Source organism: Gastrolobium bilobum, unplaced genomic scaffold, assembly GCF_033153095.1.
Source record: "Gastrolobium bilobum isolate Gb01-03AN ecotype WA unplaced genomic scaffold, APGP_CSIRO_Gbil_v1 utg10542, whole genome shotgun sequence".
NCBI lineage: Eukaryota > Viridiplantae > Streptophyta > Magnoliopsida > Fabales > Fabaceae > Gastrolobium > Gastrolobium bilobum.
This window is the reverse complement of record NW_026895808.1, coordinates 72985-98460: the sequence shown is the minus strand read 5'-3', so window position 1 is coordinate 98460 and position 25476 is coordinate 72985. Positions and strand designations below refer to the sequence as shown.

Below are 25476 nucleotides of genomic sequence, written 5' to 3'. Positions count from 1 at the left end.
CTCACAACTGAGCTAATACTGGCTAATGATTGGTATCAATTTTTCAAAGCACATAACTTGTGTGTCTTATGGAAAAAAAAAACAGCTTTAATTAATATGCATAATTAACTAATAATTTGAAGGTGACTTTAGAGTGATAATACTATACAAAATTACACTCATACATTCATATTCCTCATATATTTTTATATTATTTAACGAATTCGTATTATAATTTATTAATGTAGTTTAAAATATAAACATACTTCAAACAATTTATGTAAATATCTTGTTCTTTTTTTCACCATACAGCAAGGATTTGCTTTAAAATAGTATAATAAAAATGCTACTTATAGCGGTAACACAATTACAAACAGTACAACTTCTTCTTCTTCTTTTTTGCTTGAGTGTTGTGGGAATTGATTAACACCACACAGCGAGGTCCTTCTTAGATCATTTCGGACCCAACTAAAGATTCGATTAAATTTTTCTGTTTGTCTTTTGTGGTGATCGACCTCTTTAAATCAGTGTTGTTAAACCCGATTCAGACATTGACCTGGTCGGAATACAGGGTCATTGGGTCACTGGTCGGACCGTGGGTCACTGATCACACCGGTTGACCTGAATATATATAGATATATAAAAAAATATAAATATGAACATATAAATTTAATTATATTCTCCATATATAAAATGAATTAAACAATGTTCACTAAATAAGCTCAAAAACATGAAGCATAAATAAATAAAAATGTGCGCTATTACTATGTCAATTTAAATTGTAACTCAAAATTTCCATAAACATACTTCTCAATGACATTGAACTCATATTTTTTAAATTCAACTACATTAAAATGACATATATGTCACATTCTCTTAATTTATTATTCCACAAATTACATCAGTATTGGTAACTGAAATTTGAGATCATTATAGAAGAATATACTAACAAATAAAATTATAAAAAGCTTTTTGATAAATGAAACAGTTTTGATTTTTTGGTTTTTTTTTTTTTGACATGGGTCACCGATTTTGACCGATTTTGTCCGGATTTAATCGGATCGATGCATGATCGGTTCAATACTTATTCAAACCGATCCGATAACCGATTCATCGAGTTCCCCGTCGACCCGGCCCGATCGGATCGAATTTTACAACAGTGCTTTAAGCACTCGAACAGGGCGAGCTAAAAAGATAAAGTTTTATGACGTCATTTTTGTTTCAGACTTTTTTAATAGGGAAAAAAATCAGACATAGACACGTTTTTATAGTCCCTTAAATTATATATATCGCGTTGTGTGTATTATAAAATTTTGTTAGTTGTATCATATTTAAAAATAATATTGACGAAGGACAACAAATTTGTAACAGAATAAACGAACTCATGATTTTGTCATTGCACACTACAATATTAATTCATTGGAGTAGAACGAATGGATATACTCTTCTGTTCCTTGTTTTATACCAAACTATTCACGTGAAAGTTTGATGTATTTTTGTACTTTTGTGGCGAACAATTTCAGTTATAATTTCTGTGATGACTATCTTTATGGCGAATAGATGTATTTCTTGTGTTCAGAATTTTTCTTTCAAATGAAATCCGGGTTTGGAATAGAACTATACAAGTTCAATATCTTAATATATTTATGGAATAGGATATTGTGACACCCAAGTTATGTTACACCCATGTGACACCCAGTCAATCTCACAGTTAGATCGCTTATGTTGATCCAACGGTTATATTTATTTCCATCTTTGTATGGTCATGATTTCCTAAATTTAATATTTTATATTTATTTCTACCTTTGTATGATTATGATTTCCCATATTTAATGCTTTCACTTTAAATTTGGGAAATCATGACCATACAAAGATGGAAATAAATATAACCGTTGGATCAACATAAGCAGTCTAACGGTGAGATTGACTGAGTGTCACATGGGTATAACATAACTTAGGTGTGATAATATCCTATTTATAAGTTATTCTTGTTTATAATGTTTCATAATTCATAAAATTCTACCTTTCTTTTTAGGAATTATTATTTCTGCTTCGGTGGTGAAAACAAAAAAAATTCTATCACTGAGACATAAAATAATGAGAAAGAAAGCATAGGGGCTCATTTCTTTTTATGTCTCAGTGGTAGAAAAAAATTTCTATCACTGAAACAGAATTAATATTCCCTTCTTTTTTTATTGCAAATAACTTCATTGCTAATGAACATTGAGTAAGGTTGTTTTCTTCAATTCGTGAATTCTTTAAAAATAAAATTTTAGAATTGAAATTCTGTTGAAACAGAAAGAGTTGCTTTCTAATGTTGAGTATCATGTTAAAAAAACATTTACTAGTAAAATTTAATATAAAATTTGATAGAATAATACAACTCTTATTGAGATAGGATTAATTATAAACATGAAAATGATTATTTTGATAATTTAACTCTTAGTGGAATAATAAGAGTTAAACTTTTATATATATATATATATATATCAATTCTAATTATTTTTTTAAACTAGTTGACCTCTGATATTTTCATAAATTTTAATTCTTTGAACTAATTATGAAGCTAATTTGATAAGATTCAAATTTCTCTCTCCATCATAAGATTCAAATTTCTCTCTCCATTATACTCAATGTGTTACTAAGCTATACCGATTGAGTAAAAAATTAAACTTTGTTTTGGGAAAAAAGAGAAGCCACATGGGTTTCGTCAGACATCACTAGTGAATGGACTAATCAATTTCAGGTCACTGATACTTTGTACCAAATTTTTGTTGGAACCATTTGAAACTGAATACTCTAGAACGATTTTGCACTCACAAAAGGAGTCAATAATTGTCCCCAAAAAAAATTAGAAACCTTGGAAAAATTTTGCTATCAAAGTAAACCTTGGAACAATTTTGCTATCAAAGTAAACGACAACAAATCATAGAGTGACTCATACATGTAAAAGTGGTGCGTGTCACGAAATTACAAGAAGGAACGAATAATTTTAATTAGCGATTGGTACAATTTTGCTTTCATAGTAGAAGGCAACAAAACAGAAAGTGACTCGTACCTTGAAAACATGAAACGTGTCACAAAATGGCAAGAAGGAATCAATAATTTTAGCGGTGAAAAGTACTTTTAAGTTTTAGCCTTTTACGGACTTCCTGTGAGGTCCCACGAAAAATATTTTTATGTGGGAAAGCACGCCAATTATTTTGCGAATAATGATTTATGCATACATCTAGAAGAATCAATTTACATTGTTGTAAAATTTACATTTATTATTAGTCATCAACTTTGAATATTTATTAATAGGGAAATATTATACTTACCACCTATTTTTTTTTACAATCTCTTACAACCAATATCTTAACCGTTAATTTTCATCAATTTACGGTTAAAATTTATTGTGAATTAATAATTATTTAATAAATTTTATTTGCAAAAATCTTAACTGTTGATTGGCGGAAATCAACGGTTAAGATATTATTTGTAAGAGGTTGTAAAAGAAAATAAGTTGTGAGTATAACATTTCCCTTATAAATATATATTCTAATAGTATGTATTTACTTATATTCTTAAAATATATATTATACATTAAAATAAAGTTAGTAAAGACACAAGCATAACTAGATTTAATATTTGAGGAATTAAATTCATCCACCTGTTTTTGTTTGTAGCCATACGGCCATACCTACCATTACCGCACAATCGAGGCCCGCTACTTTTCTTATTGTACGTTCTGTCATGGGTTGGGCTCAGAGTGTACGCAAGACAACCCATGTGAAACTCTCGTCTACTGAGCAAGGAAGCACGAACACTTGTAAAAATAGAAAGAGTCGGATCCAACACGCTCTGACACGGTGTCGGACACGTTGTTGACTTTTTCCGACACGTTGACCATTTCGACACGCGAATTTGACCGTGTCCGACACGGTCAAATGGCATTTTCGTAATTTTTTTTTAATTTTTTTTAAAAAAAATTATTTTTTAAAAAGCTAAAATATATTAATAAAGCTTCCACCCGATCATATCAATTTTATCTTTTTATCTTTTTTTCCCTTAAGTAGATAAGAGATCATCTCAGCATCATTGTTATTAATTCCTATCACGCTCTTATTGTATCTTCTTCTTTTTGATCTCTCTCTAATATGATTTGATCTTTCTATCTGATATTATATCTCTCTCATCCCAGTTCTTATTTTTTTGATTAAAGCTTCCATCTTTATAACGTATTGATAGGTATTATTAATTCAGTTTCATTTTTTTGTTAAATTATTAAATATTAAATGAAATATACACTATATAAATTAAAAATATTATTTAATATTAAAACGTGTCCCAACGTGTCGAAATCCATAACTTTTTAGGATTGACGTGTCGGAGTGTCGTGTCGTGTCGTATCACGTGTCACGTGTCGTACCGGTGCTACATAGCTCCTGAGTAAGTACCTAAAAAAGAAAAAGGATAAAATATAACTTACCCTCTTTGACCCTATTTCAAATTATCCTTGTACTTTTAATTATTTCAATTAATCCCTTATATCTTGTAATTGTATTAAATTAACATTTTTATTAAAATTCCTACAAACAGTGTTAAACCTCCTCACATGCCTTAAGCCCTAAATCTCAAGATATTTTATTCTCTTTTCTTATACGTTCTCCTATGGTTTCTCTTATTACAATCTGTTTTGGATCGTTTCTCAAAAATATTCGTAGATCGGGATAATTTGGATTTGGATATGAGAAGATTACTATGCCTCTTTTCTTCTACGTTCTCTCATGATTTCTCTTAGTACATATTAACATCTTCTACGAAGAGGCCACAATCATCGTTGGAAACCTCATAACTGTTGTTACGGAGGTTAGTTTGATTACCCATGGCTTCCTGCATTTTTTGGCCTATTTATCTTTCTCTTGCTTGACATCCAAAGAGATTTCTTATTCTATAGGGGGAGTTGGTTTAGGATTCAATAGGATAAGATATCAATATTGGATACTCAACGCTACTCAATATATCCTCACGCTACCCAATATATTTGTATTTATTGCATTATATTTTGTTTTTTGTTTTTCCTTCTACATAATCTTATCAGATTGCTAATCAAGTGCTCATCAAACACAGGACATGATATAAGCTCATCAGCCTCATATCATATCCTACCCTTATCAGCCTTATATCATATCCTATATTTATAATATCATGTCTACTAAACGGACCCTAATAGTTAATATTTAGAATAATTGCATCGATAAAAGCTATTTACGTTTTAGTACATTTGGATGTTGGTCTCGTAATTCTAGAAGACATACCTTTATGAATGCGTACATGCACAAGGTTTTATTCGGTGTTGGTTGTGTTTTTATATAGAAAACGATCACGGACGGATCTTCTTGTCGACAGTAGCTACATAATAAATAAACCTTCTTAGTTGCAAGTTCTTCTTTGGACATCGAGAGGAAACCCTCTGCAGTGATGTGTGAGTCTTCTAAACTATCCTGGAGGTGGTTGCTATTGTGTGGACACTTTTACTTTTCTCTTTTGACACTTTTGATCAACATCAGCTACTTTTATTTTTCATTAGACTAGGAGGCTAAAAATAACTTATGAATGAGACAAGAAAAATCCTAGTTATCATTTGGGCTCTTCTCACATTAAAGTGGCTCAATTCAGACTTTTAGTGTACATAACAATCATTCTGTTCCTCAACACTATTTCTTATTTCTTAGATGAAATATTTTTTTTCTAATTCTATGTCTTGGAAGAGTTTGAGAATCATAATTACTCTAATATGAATTTAAGAGCACAATAGACCATACTTGTCATATGCTGAACAAATCTAACATTAATATTCATTACAAAAATCTCTACTGTTAACAGATAGTAGAGTGAATTTCTGCTTTTAATTTTCGTTCATAAACTTTCTTAAAAAATTATTAACAGAATTACAAAATTTAGTACAAAATTATAACAAATATTACTTTATAACTACACTTAACCCACCTTCACTCTATTTTTCATTCACTTTTATATACATGCGTGTGAATATGTATGTTTATATTATCAAATAGTGCTAGTGTTTGACTGTTTGTGACTCTGCAGGAAACAAAGGTGTATCTGGTTCTCTTTTTTGGACAAAAATGCGCAATAGACAATTCAAACATTCAACAGTTCATGCAACCCGATCCAAAGAGTTATATGCTCGTGGAACAGTAGCCTGGCAACTCAGAAAATTGATTAGGCCCAATTCCTTTAAGCCTATTGTACTTTTGAATTTTTTGTAATATCCAATTAGGTTTTTTATGCCTTATTTTTCTGTTGTAGGTAGTGTTTGTTTGGGGAGAAATTTTTTTTTACTAGAGAAATGTAATTGATAGGGAAATGGTTGGAAAGTGAGTTTGGTAGAAAAATGTAAAAAAAGTTATTTGGTTGACCGAAATATTACCAGGAAAATTTATTTAAATATGCAAAATCTATGTTCGGGAGAAACTTTGCACCTGTTTTTTCACTTCCCTAGTTATCTCAAAATACCACATCTCAAGTGGTATTCTGTAACATTGAATTTCATCCAAAAATCAACACAAAAGTCATTTTCTCATCTATCCTATTTGCCTAGTATTTTTTGAAAAAACCTGAACCAAACGTGATATTTTTCAATATCCATTTACATTTTCCCATCAATCTCAAAATAAACCTTCAACCAAACACTGTGGGAAGGAATATAGACAGAGAAATTTGTGAAAATTCCCGTCTTATTTTCTCCTTTTCAATTGCAGTTTCAATTGGTTTTCCCCAATGACGAAGGAGGACAAGATGAATGTGAACATTTAAGTTTTTCGGGTCACTTAGAAATTAATAAAATTAAATTAAAATAATAATACATTAGCAAAAAAGAAAAGAATAACCAAAAATTTCTGTTGTGTCATTCCTTTTAGCAGAGAGTAAACTTCTATTGCTCAAAAATTGAATCTTAAGTAATGTTCATCTACAGGTGTAATGATCAATGACGGACCCAAACAAGGGACATTGGTTAACAACCGTGTCTCCCTAAACTTTGATTTGTTTTAGTGTTATATATATAAAATAATATTTTTGAAATAATTATAGATTATTTGTTCTAATAATTAGCCTCATTTAGAAATTTTTTTACTTCTAAGTTCTAATTATATTTGTAATTTTAATATTTATTTTTGTCCCTGTCAAAAAAAATCCTAAGTCTGCCATTGATAGTGATCCAACCTAATGACGCAAAAGCTCTATTGATGTAATGAGGAAAGCAAAAGTTTATAATACGGTAATGGAGAAATGCAAATCAATTGAAGGTGTTACATAGTGAAATTTAATTCCTTTCCATCATTTTGGTTTTTCATTCTCATCATCAACTCAATCAGACGGACGTATAAGGTTAAGAAATTATAAAGTAGAGGTCTAGATTGGGAAAAAAAGTGACAGGTTAACGTGATACTAAGAGTATAAATTAAATTTTTTAATTTATACACATACATGTTTTAGGGGCTAATCGTATAAAATAATTTAGTATTGATGGTGATATAGTGGGAAAAAAAGTAAAATATTATTATTTAAATAAGAAATTAGGAAAACATAGCAATTTAGAATCAATTTACGAATTTGTTCAGTCCTAGAGAATAGTAAGATTCTACCGTAAGGTATGTGCTCAGAGATATCTTATAGACACATATATTGGTTGGTTTATAGCCAATATCTCAATTACTGTGCATAAACAATAGGCTTATAGCCAAGACTTGGGTGTGTGCACAGTGTGGGCAGAAGTAGTAAGTGAGTTCAGAATATGTACTTTAGCCTTTTATTGATAGGGTTTATCTATTGGACTTGGGCTGTGTAGATCTTCCAATTGGTGTAGGATTCAACCCGTTATGTGTGGATAAATCTTAAGTACTACAGTAGCACCGATTGCTACTCTGCACTACTTCCATAGGTTTCATGACACGCGGAAAAAAAGTCCACGTCACTTTCCTACTTGGCATTAAAATTTTTAATTTTTATTTCCGTTTTAATTTTTCGTCTTTTTGATTCGCTTCTTCTTCCGTCTTTCATTTCACTTGCCTTCTTCCTCCCTCCTCCCGTACATCTGCCTTCTCTTCTTCTTTGATTTATCTCCCACTGTCTTTCATTTCCTTTGAACAAAAATTTGAACGCTTTTGGAATTTGCTTATAATATATAGAGATACAATTTAAACATAAAATTTTCTCCTGAAATCTTGATTACAAATTCGTTGGAATCTCATCTGTCGTGGTTCTCATCTTCCTCCTTCGAACGCTTTTGGAGTTTGCTTATAATATATAGAGATACAAAATGTTATTTACTTTAATTCTCTGTTATTAGGTTGTGCACTAGGGTTTCAGAAGAGCGCTAGCGAGATCACCGATTTTTCATCTCCTTCGAAGAAGATTAAAAGAAACAAATCTGGAGATGAAATCCAATCAGGGTCGTTACCAAGGGTATGGTAGACAAACAATCTGGAACAAAAATCAGTAATTGGTTGTGGTTTGTCTTTATGATATTCTCATGGCATCAAACAAATGCTGTGGAAGTGGAAAAGGAAATGCTCCTTGGTAAAGATTTTACCACTATACAAAATGGGAGTTGAATTGGTTGAAACTTTTGGTATAAAAACTTAGTTTATCTTTTTCTGATAATCCTAGCTCCTTGGGAAGGCATAGAAATGTGTCTGTAATTGTTTGAGACGAAGGAAACGTCTTGATTTTATTTTATTTTTTTCATTTTTTTAACAGGGGAATATGTGAACGGTGTTAAAGAGAAATAAAAGAGAAAGAAGATGGAAAAGACGAGAGAGAAAACTGAGAAAAATGAAAGAAGTGGGAGCATACCAAAAAAAAAAAAAAGTGGGGGAGTTAAGGAGCGTTGGGTAAAAAGTTATTAAAAGTTAAATTTGCAATGCCAAGTAGTAAAGTGACATGGGTTTTTTTTTGGCATGTGTCATGAAACGTATGGAAGTAGTACAGAGCAGTGGGTGCTACTGTAGTACTTAAAATTATTCCTTATTTGTAGGGATAGGGGTTTTATTTTCATTATCTTTATTGTTTCATGTTGTTTAGATTATTGAGTCATTATCTATTAAGGGATTCATTGGTAGGTAGTTAGGATATATATATATTCAATAACAAGATCTATAGCAACCAATCATGTTCAAAATAGGAGTGACTGGTCGCGTCCAAATAAGGCACATTATTGGTAGGTAGTTAGGATATAGATATATTCAATAACAAGATCTATAGCAATCAATCATGTCCAAAATAGGAGTGACTGGTCGCGTCCAAATAAGGCACATTAGGGTGCTTGGTTGTGCCCAATCTGGGCGCGACTCACCCGATGATGACACGTGATAGTCAAAAGACAACAGTTTTAGCTTAAAACTTCGGAAGGTCATAACTTTTAACTCGAGTGTTAAAATCAGGTATTTTTTTATTCCACATAAATTTTTGATATCTACACAATGAAATCTCATTGAAGGAGATTTGGTCAAAAAAAATTCCAAATTTTATTTTTAAATTTGCAACAATAGTGCCACCACAAGGGCATTTTATCATCCAAAATTTTTTCCAAAAAAAGGACAACATACATTTATTTGCTAGGGATGTTTCTAATCATCAGAGTGGTTTCCTTTCCATCCCACACATAGGCAACAAAGGACAACAATATTTCTTCTTACAAAAAGTCCTAGAGTACTGATCTTGTTACTGAAAAATGAGTGCCAAATTGTTGGCTTAGGTTAATGGAAGTTGGTGGAACCATCATAGCAGGGTAATAGACGCAGATGATGAAGTTCTTGTAAAAGAGATGAAGAGACAAGGAAGTAATCCTATTGAGGAGATAGGGAGTGAGAAAACTAGGCCATGAAATTGATGGCACGTGTTGTAGCTCATCATGTAGGTTCAGGGGCTTCTGGGTTTAAACACTCTTGTGGTTATGACACCATTGTTGCAAATTCAAACTGTGTTTGTGGGAGACAGAACTTCAACTCAAACTTCAACTTAAATAACATCATTCACATTCATAAAGATAAAATAAGCCAAACAGGGTACAATGAAGCATTTTTTGGGAATTTTTTTTGACCAAATCCCATTCGAGTATTTTTTTAGTGCGTAAATCTCAAAAATTTACATGAAATCAAAAAAAGAATCACCTCATTCAGACACTCAAGTCAAAAGTTATGGTATTTCAAAGTTTTATGCTAAAATTGTTGACTTTTGACTATCAAGTGTCATCACCGGATGAGTCGCGCCCAACCAAACACTCTAATGCGCTTTATTTGGACGCGACCTGCCACACTTGTTTTGGGCGCCACTGATTGCTATAAATTCATAAATTAATTCTAGAATGCTATAATTTCTTATTTTCTTAATTTTTTATTTAAATAATAATATTTTAAAAAAATTCCGTGTTATAATAGCAAATAATTTTTTTAGGCAATACTTAAAAAGAGTTTAATTCTAGTGAAATACAATTTATTTATTTTTTCTTTTTCTAAATTTTCATATAAAGAATCTTGAAAGACTCATATATTTCTTAAGAATTGAAATAACCCAATCTAAAGATGGGTATTATGATATTTCAGAAAAAATATATTACTTTATATCCTAGGCGTACCCATCTTGAGGGAAAACATATCAATATTAAATTTAATTCTAGAAAAAAAAAATTCTTTGCATCAATATATAGGTTTTGCAATCTCACGTGACTCGCAAGTGCTCATCCTACCTTCCTAGCTAGCGCTCAATCCACCTCACCCTCTACGTGATAGGTTTAAAATCTGCTCAATAGTGGGGCAAGACATTTCAAGAATTCAAGGTACAATAATGTTTCAGCAGGTGGGTATAGGCTGAATGTGGAATTTGAGTCAAACGGGCACTTTAATTCACATCCTGCAACTCGCATTTAAATAAGCATCGTCTAGTTATTAACAAATTATTTATTCATTCCTATTAAGGGAAATATCTACACTAGTAATACTGAAGACTCGGTGTATCATTTTTACTCAAAAATATAATATATATTTTTACTATTTTACCCTTCCTTGTATGGTTATTTTCTCCGCAAACATCATCATTTTCTACTTTTAGTAAAGAAGTACATACTATAGTAGTACCAAAGATATGCTCCCTCTTAAGTAAGGATTTTACAAGAGTTATGTTGTAGGAAAAATGATTGTGTAATGTTATAGAAATTCGTTTTGCGTGCCGTAATTTTTTCTTTTTCTTTTTTTTTCAAAAAGTGTGAGCCCACAAAATGTTGTGTGTGTAGGAAACTTTGTTGTGTCATGTTAAATGACAAATGCAAACCCCATTAAGTAATACTTTATTATAAAATGTAATTAATTTTAATATAAATTTATTTTAAATATGAGATGAAATGAATAAAGTGCATATTCTAAATTATTCTTGTGAAAAGGGTGAAGACTTTGTGCCGAAACTCGATTGGCAAATTAAGTATTATTTTAAAGGATGTTAAAGGTTGTGCAAAAACTTACACAAGCTCCATTTGTAAGGAATCTTGGGATACACCACCCCAAAAGCTAGCTCAAAGGGTGGGAGTGCTCAAGACCTTATAAACTCTACATTAGTTGCACATACAACCAATGTGAGACACGCCCCCTCACACGAGAGCTCATTGGGCTTGAAGAGTGGACAATGTAACAGGCCCAGCCTACTTGTGCTAAGAAATGCCACAAGAGAAAGTGAGGGACAACGAGACTCTGATACCATATTAAGAACCTTAAGTCATTACCCCAAAAATTAGCTCAAGAGGTGAGAGTGTCCAAGTTCTTAACACCATTGCTAAGCTTAGCATCTATGTGAGATGGAGAAAAAGTTCAGTTCTCCCGATGTATATGCTCCTTTTTATTAAGAAATTGATATTTGGATTAATATTTTCTTCTCCTCTTTTTCGTACACAATCATAGCTATTGCTCTATTTCAATTGGCCCGTTCCACTTAGTCATTCATACACAGGGAGCACTGAATTTTTTTCCGAGAAGATGATCTCCACCACTTGTCAACAAATTTGTTTTATTAAAATAAATATATAATGTAAATTTTTTTTTTTTTTTTTTGATAACATATAATGTAAAATTTTACAGCCACTGAACATCGTTGACTTGGTTTTCCAACAAACTTGCCATGGCAGTAATCCATGTTAACATTATGATTTTAAATAGTGTTAAATGAACATTATATTAGCCAACAAAGAGTATTAAATTCGTGAATGAGAACAAAATAGTTGTGATTAAGTCTTCAACAACTGCACGACAAATGGCACATGCAGCATTTGACCCGTACATCACGATTCTCCTCGTTTTTTTATTCTTTTCATTTTCCTTAATTTTAAAAGGATTTAATGTTTTTTATATAAGATAAAATTATCTCTTATATACACATACAAATATATATAGGGCAATGTCAATAAAAGAGAGAAAAAAATGGACCCTACACATTATGTATGTGTAGAAAATAATTTTATGTCTTACAATATAAGAGACATTAAATCCATTTAACAATTATCAAAAAAAATTTATATACCAGTTAATGTTTGAAGTCCTAAAAACTTGATTAATCTAGTTTCGGATTTGTGCCTTTTTCCACCCTTTTCAGGAATTGCGAGAACGAGATTCAAACTTTTATGTTTTTGTTTTTTTTCCTCTCGTAAATTTCTGTGTATCAGTATCAACGTCTAGATTAAGATAGCAATTAACTAAGCATATGTTTGTAAGAGACAAAGGTATATTCTGACTAGACCCACGTAAAACTATTCTCATGTTACATGAGATAAGTATTTTTTCCTACACACTCTTCGATAACTGTCCCACAAGTTTGTTTCTATGACATGAGATAACTTATCTCCTTTAACATGAGATTAATAAAACCCGAAAATAAAACAGTTAAGTTAAAATTCATTGAGGATTGTTATAGATTCAAGTCCAAAAAGACTCTCTCTTAAGAGGCTCAGAGTCTTGGAATACATTGGAAGATGAGGAAGAAGATGAAGGAAAGCTGAGATACTGAGGAAGGATATCGTAGTTATTATAGTTGTCAGATAAGAACAGCGATTTGTCATCTTGGTCTAGCTGCGAGGGTAAGGTAGGTTCTTGCTGCATCTGGATGCAGAGAATCTCTGCTTGAGCCATTGCAAGCTGCATTTGCAATTGTGAAACTTGGTTTTGAAGGTATGATATGGCTCCAATACATCCATACACAGGGTCTCTCACTCTTGCATTTGCCTCGTAAACTAAACTGCTAACTGCATCTGCTCTTTGATTAACTGGAAGCTCCTGCATATATCAAAGAGTAACATATATAAATTAAATAAACCCTATTGCACAACCAAGATCAATAGAGGGATGCTTGTCATGAAACAATTTTTCTAAAAGCTTAAATTTGATTGTGTGAGATAATATTAGAGACTACGATAATAGACCAAGTGACCTAGAGTTTGATTATTGTTACTATTCTTCTGATAAAAAAAAAAAAACTAAATCTAAACACAAAGTTGAAAAAATAAGAACATGTACATTATTCTTGCTTCCAACTCTAAATAGTTTTTCCACGAGGGATCGATGTGTACTTGTTAATAGATATAATAGAATCATTTATTTGACTTCACCTAACATCCACATGAATACATAGAGAAAATCTTGAATAGCCACTACACTATACATAGCACAATACAAATACTCAAATCAACAGTTTGAGTAAACGTATTTTTTTAGATACATTTGTGTACATGGCTTACATAACCTTAAAAACATGTTGAATACATATATAGTAGAAATTTCTTACTTAAGAATTTCTCAAGTTACTTTACATATATGATATAGGGAGGGGTTGTATTGACAAACTTTTTTTTTTTACAAATTTACAAACTACACTAAATCTGACCAGTGAGACTTCAATCAAGAATATATAACTAGTCAGATTTAGTGTAGTTTGTAAGTTTGTAAAAAAAAAAATTGTTAATATAACATTTTCCTATGATATATACAGATAAATTTTGATAGAGGAAAGAGAGAGAAAGGTAAAGAAGAGTTAGAGAGACCTGAAGCATTTTGCTGATATTGCTAGCACCAAAGACCTTGTGCACAATGGCAAACTTGCGAGGGTCATCGGAAGGAAAATAAGGAGCGAAGATGCATTCCTTTGTGCAACGTCGTCTCAACAATTTGCAGGAAGCACAAGGTGAGGTACCCCCCATTTGGAAGATTTGAATACTGACAAGCCAAAGAAACAGAGATTATGTTTATTTTGTCTTTGATGATTAAGAGAATGAACCTAAAATTTCTTATTTATAATGGCCTGTGAGATTAAAAGTTGTTTGCCTAATGTAGTATAGCTAGATGCACATGTCCTTCTTGTAAAGTATGAATTGATAATAATAAATATTATTGGGTTGATGTACTAAGAAGAAAGTTAGAAACCACTTCATCCATGTAGATTAACATATATATAATATTAAGATATACTTCATATGTAAATTACAAGTTTAGCCTATGATATTCGAGTCATTTTAAATGTCTTAGGGGAGCAAATGAAGTCAAACAAAAGGGCAAGTAAGGGTAAGTGACGAAATTAAATGTTTCCAAATATAAATATAAATAGAAGGCGGTGGTCAACCACCGCCGAGGCGCGTGATAGGTTGGCAATCCACGCAGTTGTGTAGTATCTACGTCCACATTTGACTCTTTAATTTTATATATTTAGATAACGTATTCTATAATCGTAGATATATGTAATTAATTAATTAATTAATCTGAAGTACTCATCAAGTTTTCACACTCAAATGCGAGTTCTAATACAGCTGTTAATCATGGATAGTTAGTATAAACAATTAATTAGTTCACTTATGTATAAAGACCGTTGTTAAGTTAACTGGAATCCTAACTTGGACGGAGACCCCTAGAGAGAAAGGTTCAACGTGAATGTTTGTTGCATGTCTCGGACTTTCGAGTGGAAACCCCCCCTCTCTCTCTCTCCTTGTGGATTCAAGTTGAATGCGTAAATTATTTATTCAAATCATATGAACTAGCCAGTTGGTCTATGGAAAAGACATCTATAACACCAAGATCAATGCTTGACAAAGTTTCTTGTTGATGGAATGGTGGCCATCGATATATATAGACATATATGAATAGGACAGGTTATATTTATAAACTTTTTTGTTTACAAACTACACTATCTTCTTTCGGGAGAACACTCATTTCACTATGTTCTCCCGAAAGAACATAGTGTAATTTATAAAATTTTAAAAAAGTTTGTAAACGAATCATTCCCCATGTGAATATAATAGAATACTATGGCACCTAACATATTAAACAGTTAAGTGAAGGCCCGTAGGAATTCTTTGAACTTAAAAAGGTGGATATTATAAAGGGTTTTTTTTATCTTGTGCTGAACGATATTGTTTTCAAACCCGAATGAAGCGAGCAATTAAAGTTATTTCGAACATGCACGTGAGGATTGACAAAGAGGAAAGAAAGAAACATCAACTATTTTGAGGATTTTTATTTTATTTTATTTATTTATTAAATGTAAATTTTGCAAACCAAAACAACTAATATTTAATTTTTAAAGATTGACTCAGTTTTGTTAGAAATTTTGAACAAATCTAATGAAATGTATATGAATCAAAGTGAGCACTAATTTCTAAGTAGCTCATGTTAATGTTGGAAATTGAAGTCTGAAATGATAAATAATAAAATCTGACAGTAGGAATAGATAACAATTGATGTATCTGCCCTGTTTTTTGCTTCCATGATATTACGTAACATTATCTTAGTATCTAGCCCCCCTAAGCCTAAAAAAGTAGAGCAAATTAGTACCAATTTTCTCTATTAAGAATATTGATGATGGATGATATATATAGAACTACAAAAATATAGATAACAAGTCTGCAGCTAAAGTGGTAATACATATTATGCATGCACTTTTGACCTGCTAACTTTTGATTGGAACAATTGGAATCCTGATGCACTTCACGGGAGAACATTTTGTGTGCTACGAAAGTATTTACTTTCCTGCTAAAAAGGAAAAAAAAAAATTATGAAAAAAATAACCATAAAAACTGGAGTAATGTAAATAAGTTAATTTTTTTCATATTTAATAAAGGATGCAGAAAGTACTCGGTACTTTTGTAGCACTGAAAATATTTTTCACTTAATATCCAAAAGAAAATATTTTTCACTTCACATATTGACTCATAATTACTTTAAAATTTAATTAAAAACACTAATTACGTAAAATTTGCACACTGTATATTGCTAAGGGTGACTATGTATTTAATTAAAAATATTAATTACTTCACGAATCCTTTTTCCGCAATCTTTTATTTCCTTTTGTTGGTTCTTGATGAACTTGAAATAGAAGGGCAAAAGTGTAAAAGACTGGCTAGTTCTGCCCTTTCAGACAACACCCAGTTATCTCCCCCACAATCCATGAATCACGAAAGTTTCACTTACAAGTTACAACTACTTATATGCTCAGATGTTATTTTATTTTATTTTATCTGCAGGTAAAGGTGAACAAAATGGGTTTGGACTTCGGGTAACTGGATCTACTTTTTCTTATCATCCCTCCTTCTATTGCAATCTTGTAGCATTCTGCAAAGAAAGAGATGATTTCTTTTTCCTCTTCTTTTAATTATATGATTGTATGAGAAAAATAAAAACGGAGTTAAAAAGAGGGAAATTGAAGGGAAACTCTATATATTAATCATGTGTAAAACAAGGAATTACACGTATTTATAGGTCTATGAAAAAATAGAAATAAAAAGAGAAAATATTGGAATATACATATAAATAATTTATTACAATTTACATTAAATGAGGTCATTATGGTCATTATGTTAAATGATGTAATTACACTAATATCTACTATTGTAAATATGTCAGGCAGCCTAACTTCTGTCAAGTTAGGTCTAACCTAGCTAGTATATTTAATAAAATAGAACAAATTCAAATAAAAAAAAATCTATTTAAAAAATAGATTATAAATTTTCTTACAAGGCCCGACTTATAATATTATTTATTTTAAATAAAATAAAATTATTTTAATTATTTTTTCTAATTCTGATAGGTAATTGAAAGTTTGATAGACTTAAACAATCAACCTAAGTCAAGCCTTTTGATTTTTATATTTGGGGAAGGTTATATTTACAAATTTTTTGTTTATAAACTCTTACAAACTATATTAAGTATGACCGATTATACTTCAATCAAGAGTATATGACCGATCATACTTAGTATAATTTGTAAAAAAAAATTGTAAACGCATTCTTCCCTTTAAATATATAGGTCATATTAAGTTTATAATTTAGCTTATACCAAATTAATAGATCAAATTAGATTCAAATATTTTACATAAACTTAATCTATTTTAAGTGAAAGCTTAGCGTAACCCAATTGATTTACTCCCTTACCAATATCTCTCACAAACTCAGTTATAAGTGTGGAAGGAAATATTTTGAGTTTGGAAATAAGAATATGTCAAATGCCTTGGTGAAAGATATTGGCTGGCTAGTCAAGGATGTAAAGGGAGATCTAGAGATCATTCTTAAAAGTAGTGTCAGTAAAAGCACGATATTTGGCTTCATCACTAAAATGAGTTATGGGGTTTGTTTCATACAAAGTCAGAAAATACGAAAATTACCAAGAAAAATGCAATGACAAGTAGTAAAACAATAATCAGCAAAATATCCACCCGAATCCGTATCTGAATAGGCTTGTAGAATCAGAGGAAAGTCAATAGAGAAATGAAGGCCATGAAAAATTGTCTTTTGATACAGCTTTTTAGTCCCTGACAAGAAACACGGTTCACACTTTAGTCTCTTACAAAAATAAATTAGTCAGTTAGTTCTTAACAAATTCAAAGTGGACCCATTTAGTTAAAATCATGGTCCCTCACAAATTCAAAAAAGATCTATATTAATCCCTCAAAAGGACTAAAATGGGTCCACCTTGAATTTGTTAGAGACTAACTGACTAATTTATTTTTGTAAGGAACTAAAGTGGGGACCGTATTTTTTGTTAGGGATCAAAAAAGATTTTATTCTATAGCGGATGATGTGAAGAACAGTTATATATATATATATATATATATATATATATATATATATATATATATAGGGGAGAGATCATTTGACTCCAGAGTAAAACTTATAAATCTTACTCTTCATCCTAGCCGTTGATTTCCGTCCATCCAACGGTTATAGTTTAAGAAATTAAATTAATTAATTAATTATTAATTACACCATAAATGACAACCGTTGATTTCCGTTCATCAACGGCTGAGATGGGGAGTAAGACTTAAAAGTCTTACTCTGGAGTCAAAAGAACCCTCCCCATATATATATATATATATATATATATATATAAGCCAGGGCCAGAGGTAGCTATAAACCAGCTTACCAAATGAACAGCATAGGGGATATACATATTAAGCCAAATTAGTATAAGATAAATCAGACTACGAATTAACTAGTGATGATAAATATCAGATCATCAATTTAGGTGTCATATTAGGTTTGAGATAAAAAAACATACATTACTAGTGGAAAGTCCTTCAAGACCCAAGAAAAATAGCTAAGAGGGTCAAGATCTTTCATCTCAAAATGGTGATTAAATCATATTCAGTAATAATTATAACATCCACGTAGAGATGTAACATGATAATATATACCTAATTGATTGGTTTTGCGAATAATTAGAGCTAATTGTTGTAAATAATAATTATTTAGTTATTATTTAGTTATTATTTAGTCATTTATTTGTTGTATTGGGCCAAGCCCATTAGGTTAAAATTAGGTCAAATATTCTCTACAAATAGAGAACCTTTTGTACAGATTATTTACAATTTTATAATATATTAGAATACCCTTTTTCAAGTTGGTATCAGAGCTCTCGATCTGAGGGCTTTGCTTCCGCACATATTATCTTCTTTTTTAACAAAATCCTAATTTCTTTGCCTCTTGCCGCCATCAGCCGCCACCGGAAAATTTTTCCGGGGACCTTTTGGACCAAGGGGACTATTGTTGACCTTATTTTTCCTCCGATCTATCATTCTACGCACTGTTCCTCCGCCACAAACGACCGAAACACCTCCGACCGCCTCCAATCAGATATGTCTTCACTGTTTGGACCACTTTCCAGCGACTTTTCAACCGCGGCCACCCACAGACAGGTGCGCGCTCACCGGACAACCACACCAGAAAAATCTTAGCCGGCGAAGCCCATCCAGCGCTTTCACGCGCCGCCCCTTTCCCGGCGAGTGAATCCCACGCGCAGCTCCTTTCTCCGGCGCGTGGAGGCGCGTGCGGCCGTGTTTTTGGACCGGACCACCACCATTCTTCTCGTCTTCTTGTCTTCTGTCTGGATCTGTAATTATTTTTCTGATCAGAGGTCATTTGATATTCTGTTTGGTTGATTTTATCGCTGGTTGTTAACTTTTTTTGTTAAAGAATGGCCGAGCATGATAGTTCTTCGATCTTATCTGGTAAGAGCACATGTTCTATATCTCTTCTTGCTTCTTGCACTGATTTTAAAATCTCATGGATTTTGGATTCTGGTGCAACTGATCATATGGCTTGTCGTACTGAGTTGTTTTGTTCTTATCATCCTACTGTTGGTAGTCATACTATATCCGTAGCTGATGGATCCCATAAATCAGTTATTGGTTCTGGTAACATTCAAATTCAACCTTCCTTGTTTCTTAAAAATGTTCTTTATGTTCCTCAGCTTTCTACTAATCTTATCTCCACTCAAAAACTTACAACTGATTTGAATTGTTCTATCACATTTTTTCCTTCTCATTGTCTTATTCAGGATCTTACCACGAAGAAGACAATTGGAGTTGCTAATGAACAGGATGGGTTGTATCATCTTCTTCCAGACCATGCTAGCAAAAATCAGTTATTAATGACACGTCATCCTTCTACTGCAGAGTCTATGATTTGGCTCCATCACAAGCATCTCGGGCATCCACCATTTAGTCTTTTGAAGTCTATGTTCCCCTCTCTGTTTCTCAATAAGTCGGTTGAGACCTTTCATTGTGATGTTTGTGAATTTGCAAAACACCATCGAGTGTCATTTCCTTCTAGCACTATTAAAAGCAGGGAACCTTTTTCTCTTATCCATTCTGATGTTTGGGGCCCTTCTAAAGTGCACAGTGTTTCAGGTGCAAGGTGGTTTGTTTCTTTTATTGACGATTGTACTCGGATAACATGGATATACTTGATGAAAGACAAGTCTGAAGTACCAGAGATATTTATTCGGTTCATCACATGGTTGAGACTCAGTTTGGTAAGGGTATTAAAAGACTCAGATCTGATAATGGTATTGAGTACGTCAATCAACGCCTGTCACAATTCATTTCAGACAAAGGTATGATTCATGAGCTCACATGTGTTGATACCCCTCAACATAACGGGGTTGCTGAAAGGAAAAATCGTCACCTTCTTGAAGTTGCTAGAGCACTACTTTTTCAGACATCTGTTCCTAGTTCTTATTGGGGAGAAGCAGTATTAGCTGCAACTTTTTTGATCAACCGTTTACCTTCACAGGTCCTTAACAATATCAGTCATATTCATTCCATGACTTCCTTCTTTCCTTCTGTTCCCATATTGCAGAGCCTTCCACCAAGAGTGTTTGGATGTGTTGCCTTTGTCCATGTTCATAAACAACATCGGAGTAAGTTGGATCCTAGGGCTCTTAAGTGTGTCTTCCTTGGTTATAACCCTTATAAAAAAGGGTACAAGTGTTATCATCCACCAAGTCGGAAATTTTTTGTTTCTATGGATGTCACCTTTCAAGAATCTGAATCTTATTTCCTGGGTCCTCATCGTCAGGGGGATAATAGTTCTTCAGAAGACTCGTCCCCTTCCTTCTTTGAGTCTGGATCAATCTTCTCTCTTCCTAGTGTGTCTGCTCTTGGTGTGTCAGAACCTTCAAATACACCTGAGATACAACTCATACTGTCTCACCAGCAACCTCAATCGTCTGAACCACTGGTAAGTCCTGAATCTCCTATTTCTTCTGAGTCTCCTGAATCTCCTGTTTCTGATTCTAATATTATTTCCTCTCATGATTTGTCTATTTCTTCTGATATCTCTAATGACTTACCCATTGCTTCTACTTCTGATGACTTACCTATTGCTCTTAGAAAAGGAAAAAGATCTTGTCACAAGAAAACTTGTTCCTCCTGTCCCTCTTGTACTCAATACCCTATCTCCCACTTTGTTTCCTCTGCTAATCTTTCTGTGCAGCACAAAAGCTTTGTTTCAGCACTAGATTCTATTGCAATCCCAAAATCAGTACATGAAGCCTTGAAAGATAGGAATTGGGCTCAAGCCATGCAAGAAGAGATGAATGCTTTGGAGAAAAGTAAAACATGGGAGGTTATTGATAGACCCAACGGAAAGAAAGCAGTAGGGTGCAGATGGGTTTATGCCCTGAAATATAATTCTGATGGCATTCTTGATAGATATAAGGCTCGATTAGTGGCCAAAGGTTACACTCAAACCTATGGCATTGATTATGAAGAAACCTTTGCTTCAGTTGCAAAGATGAATACAGTGAGAATCTTGTTATCCCTTGCTGCCCATTACAATTGGGATATAAATCAATTTGATGTGAAAAATGCTTTCCTCAATGGTGAGTTAGAAGAAGAAGTTTACATGGAAATCCGCCTGGTTTTGATTCTGTGAAGGGGGAAGATAAAGTTTGTAGATTAAAAAAGGCCTTGTATGGATTAAAGCAGTCACCTCGTGCTTGGTTTGGAAGATTTACTAAGGTTACGATGACCTTAGGATACAGACAGAGCCAAGGAGATCACATTCTTTTCTTCAAGCACTCCCAAAATGGGAAGCTTACTGTGCTCCTTGTATATGTTGATGATATTATTATCACAGGTGATGATTTTGTGGAGAGACAGATTCTGCAAACACGGCTTGCCTCTGAGTTTGAAATCAAAGACCTTGGGAAACTGAGATATTTCCTAAGGATAGAAGTAGCTCATTCAAGCAAAGGAATTTTTATCAGCCAGAGGAAATATGTTCTTGATCTTCTCAAAGAAGCAGGAAAGCTCGGGTGTAAACCCTCTAATACTCCTATTGAGCAGAATCACAAAATGGGCTATGAAGAAAAGAGTCCTCCAGTTGATAAAGGACAATATCAACGGCTAGTTGGGAAATTGATATATCTGGCCCATACTAGACCAGACCTAGCTTATGTTGTTAGTGTTGTCAGTCAGTTTATGCACGATCCAAAAGAAAAACACATGCAGGCAGTAGAGAGAATTCTTCAGTATCTTAAAGGTACTCCTGGTAAAGGATTGTTATTCCGACGTGAGGCAATCTATCTTTAGAAGTCTACACAGATGCTGATTATGCTGGATCCGTGACTGACCGTCGTTCTACCACTGGTTATTGCATGTTTCTTTGCGGTAACTTGGTGACATGGAGAAGTAAGAAACAAGATGTGGTTGCCAGATCAAGTGCAGAAGCTGAATTTCGAGCTATGGCTCAAGGCATTTGTGAGTTATTGTGGCTGAAAATTGTACTTGATGGTCTCAAAATAAAATGTGAGGGACCTATGAAGCTGCTATGTGATAATAAGTCCGCTATTTGTATAGCTCATAATCCAATCCAACATGATCGGACTACACATATTGAGGTTGACCGCCATTTCATCAAAGAGAAACTTGATAGCGGGTTGATTACCACTCCATACATTCCCACTGGGCGTCAATTAGCTGATCTATTAACAAAGGGGCTTCCTTCAGACAGATTTCAAGAACTTACTAGCAAGCTGGGAATGATAAATATCTATTCCTCAGCTTGAGGGGGAGTCTTGTAAATAATAATTATTGTTATTATTTAGTCATTTATTTGTTGTATTGGGCCAAGCCCATTAGGTTAAAATTAGGTCAAATATTCTCTATAAATAAAGAACCCTTTGTACAGATTATTTACAATTCTATAATATATTAGAATACCCTTTTTCAAGTCTAATCATGAGATTACCGGAGCCTCCGTTCCGGAGGAGAAGTCAAGCTAATTAATAATTCTATGAGGCTCTATTTGGTTCAGGAGATTCTAGAATTTAGATAGGCAAATGAACTTGGCAATCCTCAAAGACTTCGTTTGGTAGACAGATTTCTCAAGGGTGCCCATCTATCCCATTTGCATAGGATTTCTCCATTTGGTCCAGAAAGCAGGGCATGCGCACTCTTCAAAAACCGATCTTGTATGTGGGTTTTGATCGATACCCGTCTAAATTGGAAAGTGAGAAATTGAATCTACCGAAACTACCCCCAGCTCCCCACTTCGTTTGAGTGGTCAGCAGTGAAAAGCAAGAACCAAAATCATCTTCTCATAAGACTGAAATGCTAAAAGCCATGTTCAAGCATCTGGGATATTGTCAAATGAGTCTTCACAGAAGGTGGACGCTTGTAAGAACATATAACAAATTACAAAAGAACAGGAGAAAAGTGAGATATCACATGATCCATCAAATATCAGGAGATAGTTTCACGTTTGTAAAAGATACAGCAGAAAATTTTACCTTCTTGGAAGCAAGATAATCAACCCTTTTGCGGCAAAGCACGCACCTGTTAATGTACAGATTAAAAAAAATAGGGCACCTGTTAAAGCACGCCCTTTCGAAAGATTCAGGGTTATTTTAGTAATACCCCCTTATTTTCCCATCTATATTTTACCTCCAACCAAACATAAATTTCATAAAAGTTATCTAATTTTTTCAGTAAAGTTTTTTTCCACCAAACAATCTTTTTTTACATCTTTCTATCTATCTCACTTTATCTCATTTTCTAACTATTTTTCTATCAATTATATTTTCCTATTATTTTAAAAATTTCTCCTCAACCAAATATCCCATAAAACTTGGTAAACGAAGCTCGGGCTGCTTTACAAGAGCTTATGGATACAAAAAGTTAACATATAAACTTCCTCCAATTCGCCGTTCAAAGAAATTTTTTTACATGTCCATACAAGTAAGGGACAACTTCTGAGTTACAGCAATGACAGGAAAAGTACACATTAAGGTGACGGGAGTAACAGCTGCAAACGTCTCCTCATAATTAATGTTAATATTTTTTAAAGAATTATTTCAATTAAAAAAGATTAAGCTGTCACGTGATATTATTTTAATAATTTTATAGTTCTCTAACATATTTTTTTTAAAAGAGCTCATTTAATTATTTTTATTAATAGAATGGATAATAATGATGATTGAACTTATAATCACATAAGCCCACTATATAAAGAATAGTTTTAACTCAAAAATTTAAGTTATTAAGTATCACTACATTAATAATTTTATATAAGATATGTTATATTTATAAACATTTTGCTTATAAACTAAATTATATATTTTGAGAAGTACATTTTCAAGTGAATGTATTCTCTGGAGTACATAGTGTAATTTATAAAGTTTATAAATAAAAAATATATAAATATAATTCTCTCTATTTTATATTTCTCTAAGATGTAAATCTTTAACAACAAAACAGATCTTATAACATTTAATAATATTGTCGTAATCATTCTTGATCTTATATACACCCATTTGCATCACGATAACTTTTTATAAAAAAGATCAATAAGGTCTCAAGAATTATATGCTCCAAGAATATATATGGAATGGTAGTAGTGGAGTTCACCGTAGGGTGTGTACTGTGTACTATGAAGCACTGACACTTCAAAAATCCTGATGTGTCGTGTCCGACACTTTTCGACATTCTCGGACACTCCGACACTCCCCGATACTCCAACACGCGTTATAGAAATTCAAAAAAAAGTTTAAATGTTGCATTGCGTTGAGTTTCTAATTTTAACTATTAGATTCGTTGGATTATGATTACTATTTCATTGAGTTTAATATAAATATTTGGGATATCTGATGTTTCTTTGCAAAATTTATGAATATTATAAGTTTAGATTCATTTTTTTGTTAAATTATTGAATATTAAATATAATATACACTACATAAATTAAAAATATTTAATATCAAAACGTGTCTTAACGTGTCAAAATCTAACATTTTTTAGAATTAACGTGTCGGAGTGTCGTGTCGTATCGTGTCACGTGTCAATATCGGTGCTACATAGACTGTGTATGAGTCAGGGAAGGCCACCTGATTTACCTTAGACCTGACTTAATCTAATTAAAAAATAGAGTAGGTTATAGGCTTTTAAAAAAATCATTTAAAAATTAACTCAAAGGCTCATTCTAAAAAGCTTGGTCTAAAAGCCTACAAGCTAATAAAACTATATTAATGAAGGCTGCCAAGAGCAAAGAATCATAAAAGTCACTATTTTATATGTTGTTATAAACATTATTCAAGGATTTTTATGATCTTGTTAAAAAATTATTTGAGAATTGTTATAATTTGTACTCTTGTTGGAAACATTGCTTAATAAATGAATTTTTTTATCTTTTTTATTTTA

The 25476-nt window shown here is 32.5% G+C and overlaps 1 protein-coding gene across 1 annotated transcript; it reads right to left on the bottom strand.

The window, feature by feature from the left end:
- Nucleotides 1-12938: 12938 nt before the first annotated feature.
- On the bottom strand, nucleotides 12939-14224 carry LOC133296116 (LOB domain-containing protein 12-like). The gene is made up of 2 exons (XM_061495066.1): nucleotides 14060-14224; nucleotides 12939-13295 (listed from the first exon to the last, which is right to left on the bottom strand). Exons 1-2 carry the CDS (start codon nucleotides 14213-14215, stop codon nucleotides 12939-12941), a joined length of 513 nt encoding a protein of 170 aa, XP_061351050.1. The 5' UTR covers nucleotides 14216-14224.
- Nucleotides 14225-25476: the final 11252 nt, after the last annotated feature.

Excerpts from the sequence above, each read along its gene's own strand:
- LOC133296116 (XM_061495066.1), bottom strand. The coding sequence starts at position 14,215 with ATGGGGGGTACCTCACCTTGTGCTTCCTGCAAATTGTTGAGACGACGT. Across the intron at positions 13,296-14,059 it reads ATATCAGCAAAATGCTTCAG|GAGCTTCCAGTTAATCAAAG; the intron begins GTCTCTCTAACT and ends TGATATATGCAG.